At 37.6% G+C, this 13267-nt stretch overlaps 4 protein-coding genes across 4 annotated transcripts; 3 read left to right on the top strand and 1 right to left on the bottom strand.

The window, feature by feature from the left end:
• Positions 1 to 2323: 2323 nt before the first annotated feature.
• On the top strand, positions 2324 to 5151 carry LOC117615735 (UDP-glycosyltransferase 74E2-like). Its single transcript, XM_034344875.1, has 2 exons — positions 2324 to 3550; positions 4314 to 5151. The coding sequence occupies exons 1-2, from the start codon at positions 2930 to 2932 to the stop codon at positions 5034 to 5036; spliced, it is 1344 nt and encodes a 447-aa protein (XP_034200766.1). The 5' UTR covers positions 2324 to 2929; the 3' UTR covers positions 5037 to 5151.
• A 1342-nt stretch (positions 5152 to 6493) lies between these two features.
• LOC117616470 (small ribosomal subunit protein S13, mitochondrial-like) lies at positions 6494 to 7991 on the top strand. The gene is made up of 3 exons (XM_034345797.1): positions 6494 to 6731; positions 7272 to 7499; positions 7606 to 7991. Exons 1-3 carry the CDS (start codon positions 6663 to 6665, stop codon positions 7774 to 7776), a joined length of 468 nt encoding a protein of 155 aa, XP_034201688.1. The 5' UTR covers positions 6494 to 6662; the 3' UTR covers positions 7777 to 7991.
• A 445-nt stretch (positions 7992 to 8436) lies between these two features.
• Positions 8437 to 9515, top strand: LOC117616468 (30S ribosomal protein S13, chloroplastic-like). Its single transcript, XM_034345796.1, has 3 exons — positions 8437 to 8749; positions 8827 to 9051; positions 9142 to 9515. Exons 1-3 carry the CDS (start codon positions 8636 to 8638, stop codon positions 9304 to 9306), a joined length of 504 nt encoding a protein of 167 aa, XP_034201687.1. The 5' UTR covers positions 8437 to 8635; the 3' UTR covers positions 9307 to 9515.
• Positions 9516 to 11576: 2061 nt separating this feature from the next.
• On the bottom strand, positions 11577 to 13220 carry LOC117619504 (protein MEI2-like 6). The gene is made up of 4 exons (XM_034349481.1): positions 12724 to 13220; positions 12126 to 12239; positions 11848 to 12007; positions 11577 to 11735 (listed from the first exon to the last, which is right to left on the bottom strand). The coding sequence occupies exons 1-4, from the start codon at positions 13218 to 13220 to the stop codon at positions 11577 to 11579; spliced, it is 930 nt and encodes a 309-aa protein (XP_034205372.1).
• Between the last annotated feature and the right edge of the window lie 47 nt (positions 13221 to 13267).

Raw genomic sequence — 13267 nt, 5'->3', positions numbered from 1 at the left:
GAAAGAATGACTTGTATCATTCTGATATGTATTCATGAATTATTAATGCAAATTTCATAGATTGCAAGATGAATACATTAATGATACACTGCATAGATTAAAATCCCATTAGAACAAAACATGGGTATAGCAGTGATTAATATGATGCACGCCTGTTGCGTAGCAAATGATATGGATTGAAGTCCCGAAAGGACAATCCTTAAAAATGTCAATATTGATACAGTGCACGCCTAATGCGTAGCATACATGTATGTATTAATCTGTGGCATGCTTACAGCATGACAGATATATGGGTTCTAAATGTTCCAACTCTCAAAATGGAGATTATTCACGCCATACTGTAAAATAACGCTCCATTGGAGGTTATGATCCACATTCTCACATAATTCATCTTATAAGAGATGTATGTCTGGAAAGAGACAATAAAAGCCCCCTGAAGTGGCTTGGGTACCCAAAAGCAAAGAAATGCTTATAATAGATGCATGCGCATGCACATGAGAATTGTGGGATCATGAATTGATGAATGACAATTTTTGGTTTTGGAGTAGCTACTCAAATCATCAATGGGCTGTGTTGATTGGAGCCATGTTCAATTATTAAATGTCAATAATATCATTGGCCAAAATGGAAAAAGGCAATTTCATTATCAATGAGAATGAACGTGAAAAAACAAACCCATAGTACGAACCCCAAAAAGATGTTAATACTGAAAGTTATACTTGGGCGTTCGGAATAAAATGGAATATACCCACTTTGTATGACACAATGTTTCTAGCAAAAACAAGAAATGTTAGGTTTCTCCATATTTACAGATGCAATTGTGCCCTCTTATTGCACATTTACGGAGACCAACATATTGTCTTTAAGGGTTATTAAATGAACAAAGCATATCACCATAAGTTCCCTAAAGATGTATAAATAGCTGGGTTAAAGCTATAAAATGTGTCATAAAGTTTAATCCCTTAAACAAAATCCCTGAAATGATTGCAATTGTATGAAGCAAGTCCCTGAAGGGCATATGCCTGAAGCACAAAATCTGTACTCAATACTAATATGCATAAATTGCGTCAGTGAGTACATTGATTATAATATGTCAAAACTCCTGAAGAGTTCAAGAAATATTTGTCTCGACCTAAAGATAGAGCGGTATGCCAACGAGATTTTTGCTTATACTAAGAAAGTATTGAAGCATTTTTATGTGGGTTAACCGTTTGGCACTTAAATATTTTTTCAGAAGTATACTAGATTGGACATTGTATTTACCAGATAGATTTCAACTCCATCACCATCATTTTGAGATGATGTGAGGCATATTTGATGCTATCTCCGCATAACACCATATACAGGCATATTCTTTTCAAGTAAACTTACAAATAGCCCTGATTTTGTGGAATACGCAGACTCTGAAAATTTTCTATGATTTACATAGAAATAGCTCATTGGAAATATATTTACTCAACTACACGAATTGTTGATAGCTACATCATTCACTCAATCTGGAAGATCTTACCTCTAGAAAGATAGTCATGAAGATATCAGGGGAAGATACGTTTCAGGGGGAACATCCAACAATATTACAAGATTGACTCACATAAGCAGTGTCAACAGATGATCAACAGTATAGCGTAAAGATATTTTGCCAAGCATCAGAGGGAGCGTGCTGTCAATAAAAATCTTCACACACTGTACTCTTTTTCCTTCGTCCAGGTTTTTATCTCACTGGATTTTTCCTGACAATGTTTTAAGAGGCAGTGTCGCACACGTGTCGACCAGTTTTTGTCCCACTGGGTTTTACAGGTAAGGTTTTTAACAAGGCATATTCCATATATGATGGTCTCCAAGGGGGTATGTTGTAAAATTATGAAAGTGGAGCCCACATGTCGGAAGAATATTTCCCTGCACCTTCAAATGCTTTCCTTTCTCTAGCCAAAGCCTTTGCCTATATTAGAAGGCTTCCTTCTCATTTTGTAACGTATGTCAAAATATTGAACAGATTGAATAAGACTGAAACCATAGGAACATATCCTATATTTTCTGCTTCTAAATTCTCTCCTTAATCCCTTTGATTTACAACAATGGATAGAAATTTGAAAGTCATTTTGCTTAACAAAAACAGTGTTACAAAATCACCCAGAAAAGCGAAGTCAATAATAGCAAGAGTCTCACCCATGAAAGAGAAAATGGACCAAATTCATAGGAGGAAACAGTCTATTGTCATTTATGACAACTTTGGCTGATCCGAAAAGCCATCCAATTTAATTTCCAGCACTATTTAAACTGAAATAATTGAAGGAAAGGAAAAAAAAAAAAAAAGTAGAGACACATTACGCTGTACAAAGAAAATTGAGAAAAGACAAAAAAAAGAGCCAATGAAAGAAAATCCACATAAGGCTTGGTGATGCTGCTGTTTTCTTGAAATATGGCATCAATCAATGAAAGGTTCGGATTACCCATATTGCCCTCCTTCAAAACAGAACAGAAGCTGCTCTGTACTCTCTCAATTACAGGTATCTTCTCATGCCTCTTTGGTTGAAGCTGTTCTGCACTCTCCTGCTCGCATGTCATGTCAAGTTAGGGTTCCTGTGTAAAACTTTCCCCTCTATTGCATCATTTAGGGATTTGGGTATTTTCATAATTGGAAAAAAAGTTTCGGGTTAGGATGATTTTTTCCATTCTCTATTTTCATGGTCTAGGGCTTTAAGAAATAGTGGGGTGTTGGTTTGGCTCAGAAATAAGTCTTGAATTAGGTACTAGTTGTAGAAATTGTTGCAATTTGATGATGAGAGAAATTGAGAAACAAGTCTGGATCTTGACTTCGAGGGAAAACAAGTTTGAGAAAGAAAAATAAAAGATAAATTTTGAGTCAAGTCTGGAAGTTCCCTTCAATTATTCACTTCTTATCCTCACAGCAAAAAGTACAACAATACCAATGCTCCATATACTTGTGGTTCCTCTTCCTCTCCAAGGCCACATAAACCCAATGTTCCAATTCTCAAAACGCTTAGCATCCAAAGGTTTAAGGGTGACACTTGTCACCATCTCCTCTGACACTCATCATGAGCCCATAGAAACCCAATTGAGCTTGGTCAAGATTGAGTCAATTTATGCTGCATCTGAAGAAGCAGACAAGATTAATGCAGAGAACAAGATGCAGTGGCTCCAAAACATTTTGTCAAAAAGATTACCTGAGCTGATTTCAAAGCAAGAGAGCATTGGGTACCCAATTAGCTGCATTGTCTATGACTCAGCCATGACATGGGCTCTGGACATGGCCAAAGGGCTAGGCATTGCTGGGGCTTCATTTTTCACTCACTCTTGTGCTGTTGGAACTGTGTACTATAATGTGCACCAAGGGGTGCTTAGTGTTCCTCTTGAAGAGGGTCCAATTTTACTACCTGGGTTGCCACTACTTGAGCCTCATGACCTGCCCTCTTTCATCAATGATCCAGGCTCCTACCCCTCCTTTTTAAAGTTGGTGGTTGGCAGGTTTTCAAATATCACTGATGCTGATTGGATCTTCTGGAACAGTTTCGATTGCTTGGAACAAGAGGTACATATGTGTGTGTGTGTGTATCCACAAACATTTCTTGATCATATATCAGTCTATCAACATATCTTTGAAATGCCTTGAAGGAACAAGTTTAGGTAAAGTTTCAAAAAGACTGATTAAAGATGTTTGGGAAATTATAAGAGAAGAAAACTTGAATTGGATTCATAGGCTAAAATACATTTTTGGTCCATGTAGTTTGCAACTTAGTGTAAACTACAAGGGTATATCTTTACGTTTCTTTTAACGGTAGAACGAAATTGGAAATTCTAGCAAACTACATGGATTAAAAGACATAACATATGGGGCTTGAGGCTTGTGTTAATTCCGAATTGAAATTTAGGGAGTACATTTTGAACTGAAGTATGAATATTATTTTCCCCCATTATTTGAACAATGGATGGCTTTACGCTTTGCTCAATATTGTAAACAATGTTTCTGTGTATTATTGGGAGAGGCTAGGATCTATATTTGAAGGGACTAATATTACCTAGCTATGATTGAACTGACAGAAAACAACAGTTCTTCTTGTGTTGATTATATGTTAGATTCTTTTTTGTTTTTGTTTTTTAAATGCTGTATGCCTAGAGTACATGCTAGCTTGAGTTAAAATGCCCCTTTGGCAACTATAACCATAGAATTTGAGGACACATATTGCCCACTTCTGTTATTAAAGTGAGACCTACTCAATGAAAAATAGTCGATAAATATGGTACAAATAATTTTATTTGAATCTTGAATAGACGACACCTTATAATTTCATCAGGTGGTGAGCTGGATGAGAACAAGATGGCCAATCAAGACAATAGGGCCAACCCTTCCATCAATGTACCTAGACAAAAGGTTAGAAGATGACAGAGACTATGGTTTCAACCTTTTCACGCCCAACATTGACACTTGCATCAAGTGGTTAGAATCAAAAGATACAGGCACAGTGGTGTATGTATCGTTTGGAAGCATGGCTAACCTAGAAGAAAAGCAGATGGAGGAGCTAGCATTGGGCCTAAAAAGGAGCAAAACCAACTTCTTGTGGGTAGTCAGAGAATCAGAAATTCAAAAGCTTCCTAGCAATTTCGAAGAGCAAACATCAGAGAAGGGTTTGGTTGTGAATTGGTGCCCTCAACTGCAAGTTTTGGCTCACAAGGCCGTTGGTTGCTTCATGACACATTGTGGGTGGAACTCTACACTTGAGGCATTGAGCTCAGGGGTGCCAATGGTGGCAATGCCACAGTGGACTGACCAATTGACAAATGCTAAGTTTGTGGAAGATGAATGGAAAGTTGGAGTGAGGGTCAAGGTTGACCAAATGGGAATTGTCACTAAAGAAGAAATAGAAAGATGCATAGCACAAGTCATGGAAGGAGAGAGAGGGAATGAGATTAAAAGGAATTCAATGAGATGGAGAGAATTGGCTGAGGAGGCTGTGGCGGAAGGTGGAAGCTCTGATAAGAACATTGAGGAATTTGTAGCAGCTCTCTTATGTAAATAAACTTAGGTTTGTGGGAGGAAGGATTAATGTTTATGTTGTGAAACTATCGACTTGAACTACACATTTAAATAAGAATCTACTATTTGATTCCATATTAACAATTTATCTCAAAGTAGATATATTGGCCAACATTTAGACCGCATCCATGTAAGCAACATCACTCTAAAGCAAGCAAGACTCTATATTGATCGAGCAACTGGCCTCATTACCAAGTGAAATTTGTATGCATCAATAGTCAGTAGAGAAAATTGTGAGATGTGATAAATATGCACGTCTTTCTCTCGTAGTTCCATCACATCAATCACATGCTACTATTTATTAGTTGATTGCAAAAGGAAGACTTTCTGGGTTGCCAGCAAGAGAGCCAAAGCAATTTGTCAAGATTGCCAAAATTTTCAACAACCAAGCCCATGTCAAATGTGTGGGTTTGTATATGCAATTAATAAGCCAATCCCCGCAGGAAATGTCACTTTTCATTTCATCAATCACATTGACAAAGAAAATGATCACAACAAGGAGAAGCAAATGGGTGGTGGCACTCATGTTAGTGCTCACAATAACTACCCTTCTCTCACTCTCACCCTCTCTACTTCTAGCTCAAAAGACAAACCCCAAAAGCGCAGACCCATGGCAAACCAACACCCTCAAGGATGTGGGCCAAGTGGGTGGACCTTCCAGTGCGGGTGTGGATCGTCCCCTACCGGACATTGGAATTGGGGTGTGGGTGATCTTGGAGGCGCCACTTTCAGTTTTGAATCGGGTGCAGGTCAGAGCCCCGATGGTGGCGGCAGGGTGGGGCAGCTCATCTTCAACTGGGGGTGGAAGCTCTTGAGCTAGTGGAAGTGGTTTTGGATAGGGGGGTGGTGGGTTTGGTAATTCACATGGTTCCAATGGCTATGGAGGCAATAGCAATTACAACAACAACAATCAGGCTGTGCATGGACCTCCCGGAGGTCACTAGCTAGTAACTAATGTCATGTTACGTATACGACTTAAAAGTCAAATATAAAAAATCTATCATGTATTGTGTTACAGTCAATGTAGTATGTGAGAGTTGCTGGTAAATAAATAACAATCATCATATTGAATTTACCCTTCCTTAGCTGAATCGATCAAGAAATTGACCACACAAAAAAAGAGAAGAAAATCCAAGCCCTTAAAGCTTTGTCCAAGTAGTGAGGATGGGTGGGTGGAGAAATATGTTATTAGTATTAGGTTAAGTTAAGAGTTCAATTCTTTTTCATGATAACAAATGAAATTTACTAGACTTAGACAACGAGACGGAGCATGATTTGATTTTTAAAATTTTTTTAGAAGATCTTTAATTTAGGTGAGGTCCTATCTTTTAACTCTTAGATTAGACTAACTAATTTAATTCAACAGTTAATATATAACTTCTCACTTAAAGATCATATATATGAATCTCAGAATATAATTCCTGATTCATATGACCTCCAAGTTCCAACCCATATGGAACTGGGCCAAGCCCGTATGAGTAATAGGCCGACTTAGTATTTTGCCAGACAGAAAATCAAAATCCCTAGTCTTTGCTTGATTGGAAGTTTTGCCTTTGGAACTTAGCAACTTGGCAACTTTCTTTAGCATATCCAACAATCCACTGATCCAATGTTTGGTTTACGTGGTACAGTCGCAATCGCTTCCGATGCGAGTCGTCGACTCCTTCAATCTGTATCGGTGAGTTCATAACCACAAAGCCCCCTTCTTTTTTTATCAAGCTAATTGCTTTTGTAATTGATTTCAAACACATTGGGTTTAGGGTTTAAGGATTTGGGGTTTATGACTGTAAGTTTGTTCTAAAATTTTCAAATTCAGTGCTTGCAGAAAGATGGGTGCTATAGGGCTTTTTCTGGGTTTTGCATGAATTGTTGGCTTTTCAATTGCTTGTCCGTTGTTCGGTTGCTGTGAAAAATTGTTGTTGTAAATAAAACATAGCATATGCAACCAATGTAGCTTGCTCGTAGGCATTGGTTGAAATGATTGACAATAATGACTTATATGAAATGGAAAATGCAAATACATAGTTTTGATTTTGAATTCTCTGCTTTCCATTGTACATTTCAATGAAACATCCTATGATCTAAAAATTGTGCAGAAAAAAAAGAGTAAGAAAAATTTATCATTCCCCATATCCTAAGCTTTGAAATTTGAAAGGTTACAGATTTTATATGTTGGCATTTATCATGATCATCTTTTGGCCTCCTGTGTTGTGTGCAGTTTCATGGGGTGGGTGCCCGATGCCTCAATATAAGAGCAGGGATGGAGATTCCAGACAATAAGCCCCTCAAGTTTGCGCTTCAGTACGTACATGGTATTGGCAGAGCCAGGGCTGCCCAAATCCTGTCTGAGCTCAACATGAGCAACAAACTTGCCATGGATTTGACCAGAAGAGAAGTTGTTGCTTTGGATGATGTACTCAGCAAGTACGTCATTGGAAGGGATTTGGTATAACTCTTGTCTTCCTCTCCCATCCTCCTCCCTCTCTTGAAGTACTGCTTGTAATGCTTACATATCTGGTTTTTGTTTTTTCTTTCTTTTTGGGTTTTTTCAGGCGGGTCTTGTTGATAGAGACATAAAGAGAATGAAAGACATTCAGTGCTACAGGGGGATAAGACATGTTGATAACTTGCCTTGCCGAGGGCAGCGCACCAGCACCAATGCCAGGACCAGGAAAGGCAGTCAGCGGGTTGATGTTGCTGCATCAAAGAAGTTGAAGAAGTAGTCACCATACTACGGTTTTTTCTTAAAGGAACTCGGTTTGCATATAGAATTCATCTGCTTTTACATTTTGTGGGGTTTTGAAGTCATGATTGTTGGTGGTTTTACTAATTAAGTTCAAGGAGAAAGCCTCCTGTTGCTGTTTCTTTTCTACAATCTCGGTTCTCGATGTCACATTTGATCTCCCAATAACCACTAGAATTTTTGCTTCTGCTTAAATTTCATGTGCTTCAAAGATGGGTAGCATTGGGCCTTATGAAATTTCATAGGAATTCGATCGCTTGTGAATAAGTAATTACTTTAACTAAGATGAAATTTGCAGTACACTTGAAACAGTATATAATGAAACATATTAAACTTGTCAACATATCTCGATCGGTGAGTTAATCACCAACCAAACCCATTAACCCAGTAATCTACAACCCAAATCACAAAATGTCCATTAAAATATCAGCAAATAGATCTTCAAAACATGTTTAAACCAAGGCAACCAATGCCTTCCTTGGATTAAAAAGTATTAGAAGCAAAGCTGTGAAGACAGTTGAACATGGAACAATCAAAGACAAGGTGACAAGAGTCTGCCTTATCTTCCACATAGCTTGAAATGAATAATCACAGATGCAGTATTTTGAATTCTAAAAATGAGCATTGTGAAAAAAAAAACAAAAAAGAGTTTTTTTTGGAGACACAAATGATATTTTGGGCTTTGAGTGAAAGTTAGGATCTGACCCCAAAAAAAACATCCAAGTTGGGCTTTTATAGGAAATAGCTATGCATCAGAAAGGATAAGCCAGAGCTCGACCCCATCGTCTTCATCCACACACAAACTCATCACTCTCACTAGTCACGCAGTGTTGACAAAAATGGCGCAAACACTGGCAATGCCTCTGGCACCCTCGCTCTCTGTAATCTGCAATGGAAGAAACCCTAACCCCCTCTCCAACAGTCTCTCCTTCCCACTCAGAAACCCCAATAAGGTAAATTTCACTTCAAACCCACATTTTAAATTCTGGGTCGAGCTCAAAAATTCATGGGTCTCATCGATTTTGCACAGGTTGGTGGCCTCAGCATCAAATGCGTGCGTGTTGGCGGAGTCGAAATTCCAAACAACAAAAGGGTCGAGTTCTCTCTTCAGTACGTTCATGGAATTGGGCGTACCAGAGCGCGCACAATCCTAATCGACCTCAACATGGAGAACAAAATCACCAAAGACTTGTCCGAAGAAGAACTCACCATTATCAGAGACGAAGTCTCCAAGTACATGATTGAAGGAGACTTGGTAAAGACTCGAACTTGATTTCTTTATAGTCTTTCTTTTCATATTGGGAATATTGGGTTCTTATGGTTTTGGGGTTTTTGGGTGTTGCAGAGGAGGTTCAATGCGTTGAATATCAGGAGACTGAAGGAGATTCAGTGCTACAGAGGTATCCGCCATATCCAGGGCTTGCCTTGCAGAGGACAGCGCACCAAGAACAACACTAGGACTTTGAAGGGTAAGAGGGTCACTGTTGCTGGAAAGAAAAAGGCCCGTTAAGTAATCATATGGGTTTTCAATTCTTTGTGTAATTGGTGATCAATTTCCATTGTCTGGATTTGTGTCTTTGATTAGCATCTAGTACAATTGTTCTCAGTGCTTTTTGTTGATGAAATTGGGTTCTCATCTTTGGTAATGCATTTGGGATCAGTGTATATTAAGCATTTGGATCATGCCTTGTTCTATCTATCTGCACTGATTTGAGCTCATTTTTGTTCGAAGGATTGTTAAAAGTTGAGAAGTAAATATCGTCTAAGAACTCGGTCACACCATGTTTTTGAGATTCTTAACTATTTTGGAGTGCTATGAAATTGAATCAAAAGTGATGGCTTGTTGAAATTGTTCTCAAAATTCAGAGGCCTAATATCACTTTTATACAATTGAGAAGGGTTTCGCAAATCATCTGATGTAGGGATCCTTCTGACTTTGTTTTTATCATCTTTGTCTTCTTACTACTACATTCATTATGTTCCATCTTTGTTTCTATCATCCCAGAATTTAGCAAAGCATCCGTTAGATAGCTGCTACAAATTTGCGAAATCGCCGCTCGCATTTGCCATTTGGCATTTGGCAATCACGACTCTGTTACAATCTTCTTTCTTAGTTCTCTGTACTCTTTGACATCTCAGTTCTTCTCACAGCTAGATAACAATTATATCTCACCCATTTGATATCCGTTCTCATAATGCATATCAGTTTTAACTATAGTTGGATAAAGATTCAACTCGAAACCTATGCATATGAGTATTTTGCTCTGCTTATTAATTCTTTTCATTGTTTGTTTGGTCTTTCCGCTTGGAGATGTGTTAGTATTTGTTAACCTAGAACTATTTTACCAAATTCTATGCTTAAGCTACGTTGAGATTTTCTCCAAAATCTGTGCTTTAGCTAAATCAAAGTCCGTAGGAGAAAACTAAATGTTTAAAATATATGAAGTTCATGAGCCAAATGGTTTCAGACAAGGATAGTGAATGCTAAAACCATGTGTTCCTTTTTATTTTTTCGCCTTAAGTTACTTTTTCTATTTTAGAATAAGTGATAATTGTATTCAAGTTGCACTTTTATTTTTTGCCTTGAGTTACATTTTTTTAGCTTGTGCTTTGGTCCATTTTTCATTTTGTTCATGCATAACAGTTTTTCTATTTTAGTGATGTAGTTTTGCTTAGTTAACAATGAAGACGTGTACAAAGTGCATAATTGTTAAGAAAAAGGCACGAAATTCTTGCAGTTTAAATTTTGATTGCAAAAGTTTTTGAGAGATAAAAGCGGCCTCACATGTTGTTGTTGCATATTGCCGCATTGAATTTTATTTATTAGTTTGACTAAATTGAGCTTGATTGCACACCGAATAAATTAAATAACTAAAATTGCCAAAATTAAAATAAGGGAACTTAAATGGAAAATGAATCACTTTCTCAATCTCTATCTTTTCAACAAAAAAAGCAAAACAAAATCACAAACCTTTTTGGTTCTCAAATTACATGACTTATTTTATGCATGGACTCCCTTTATTTTTAGTGAATTGAGTGAATTTTACAGGAAATCAATGAGATTAGGGAAACAAAGCTAAGCCGCAAGGAGAATAAGGATTAGGTCCAGCCCACTTGACAAAGCGCAGAGCAAGTGGCAAAAGCCCAGAATGCTTAAAAATCACACCTTGGGGCTTGGCCACAAATAATGGAAAAGTGAAGAAACCTTTTAGTATGATGGTGAATTTGTAACGTGGTATTATGAATAACGGGTTATAATATAAGTGAATGTGACACGAAAAAATACTCAAGTTGGAAGTTTTGAACAATTATCGTGTTGCAAGGATAATTGCCAGAGCATTACATGAACTCCGAAATTAGGGTAGAGACACAAATATGAATTCGTTCTTGCCTCAAGTCTGATGGGCATGATAACACAAAATAATCGACTAAGACTCATATGATCAATAAATAATTGAACAAGGTTAATTTGTAAGTAACTATATCTCTCAAGAAATAAAATAAACCAAAAGAACAAACCATGAAAATTACCAACTTAACCAAGAGGCAGAAACCCATATTTTCCATTTCACGCCAAATTTTCGACTTACAAAACACAGTTCATACATCTGTCATATATGTAGTATATATACTTCATGTTCCATATATATATATATATATATATATATATATATGCATGGTGATCCATGGATCACCATAAGCTAAAGCCATATAACTCCTTAAGACTTTTTTTTTTTTTTTTTAATTTTTAACGTCAAAAAGAAAATTACAACGAGAACCCTAAGACTTGTAACGTGGCACACCAGTAAGATTTCCAACAGGGAATACTTGATACCAATTGGAACCGTCGCATGCAGGTTCCACAGCCACCGGCAAGCACTCTGCAGATTCACACCAAAACATCTTGTTCTTGAACTTTTCCAAAAGAGCTGCCTTGCCCTGCATTTCAAAACCAAAAAACAATCATCTTAAAAATAACATTTGGGCAAGGCTAACAAAACCCAGGTAATTAATTTTTCAAAGCTAATTATAAGAAATCAATTTATTTAACCTGGAATTTGGCGCTTTTAACATCACAAGTCTTTTTGGAATTGTTTTCTCTCAACTCCCGGTTTTGAAAATGCACCCTAAATCTGTGAGCTGCAGCTGGAGTTGTAAAATTCACAAATGCGTAACCCAGATTTGAAATAGTCTTCTTCTTCCAGATTTTCCTAAATGAAAAAAAGTAAAAAGTAAAAAATTATATGTATAGCTGTTTATAACACCCAAGAAAAACACAGAAACAAAGGTTTTGGGAAGATTGGCAGTCTAAAATAAGAAGTAACTCACTCGAAATCTATGGGTAGATAAACAAAATCGAACTTGGACTTGTTTGGATCAGAGTGGAGGCCTCGGTTCACTTCAAAACAATGCCAGCTCAGTATTTCCAGTAAATTATTCCTCCTGAATAAATATTAGAATAATAGGGCTGAGCAGATCAGTAAGCATGTTAACATAACAGTGAAAATAATAAATAAATAAATTGCATATGGATGAACAATTTTTCAGGCAAATGGTGGACGATCATATTTCATGTATTCAATTTTCCAATAGTTTACATATGCGTTGTTGATGAATATCAAACACATGGGCAAAAACAAAACACATGTACTTGTTTCAGTTCACGTTATTGACAGAAAAAGGTTTTTTTGGGACAAAAGGTAGAAACTTTGAAGGAAGAGAAACCCAAAAAAAGGTGCTAATTTCCTCTTACTCGCTATGAGCTTTGAGAAGTCAAAAGTTGCAGAAAACCCAGAACATAAATTTAACCAGCTAAAATATTTGATATCTGGACCAAAATATTTAACGAAGTTTGTAAATTTATCCTTTGAAGTTTAAACGCCAAACCACCCAAATGCTGCACACACAGAGAGAGAGAGGGTTTTACCCAAACTGATAAGGGATGTTCTTGACCATGACAGTGGTTGTAGACTGGTCAAAGGTTGGAGGAAAAGGAATAACAGGACCGCCATTTTTGTGCTCTGAACTCGAAGCCTCCATATTCTTCTCTTCTGCTTGCAGCTTCTGTTTGTTTTTCGGCACCCATTTTCCACGTCCACCATCAAGATCAAGCTTCTTCCTTGGTCCGCAAGCCCTCCCATTTTTGCCCTTATACTTGTTATGCTGCAACCTTTTCCCTCTTAAAGCTGGACCTGATGACCTTGGAAAATGGAGATTTGTAGAAGAAGAAGGGCCAGCTGGCTGTGGCTCACAAGGAACCAAGGAAGAAATTGGCACTGGCTCACAAGGAACCAAGGAAGAAACTGGCAGTGGCAGTGGCAGTGGCTCAAAATGAACACCGGGTACCAGCCAAACAGGATTGTAGGTATAATAATAGTAGTTCTGTCTGGTTTGGTATTGCGGTGCATAAGGGTTCAGAGGCATTTTAGGGCGTTGTTGAGATTTTGGATTAGAACAAGAAGCCGCTGGGT

The sequence above is a fragment of the Prunus dulcis genome, chromosome 1 (assembly GCF_902201215.1).
Source record: "Prunus dulcis chromosome 1, ALMONDv2, whole genome shotgun sequence".
NCBI lineage: Eukaryota > Viridiplantae > Streptophyta > Magnoliopsida > Rosales > Rosaceae > Prunus > Prunus dulcis.
This window is presented reverse-complemented; position numbering and strand designations above follow the sequence as displayed.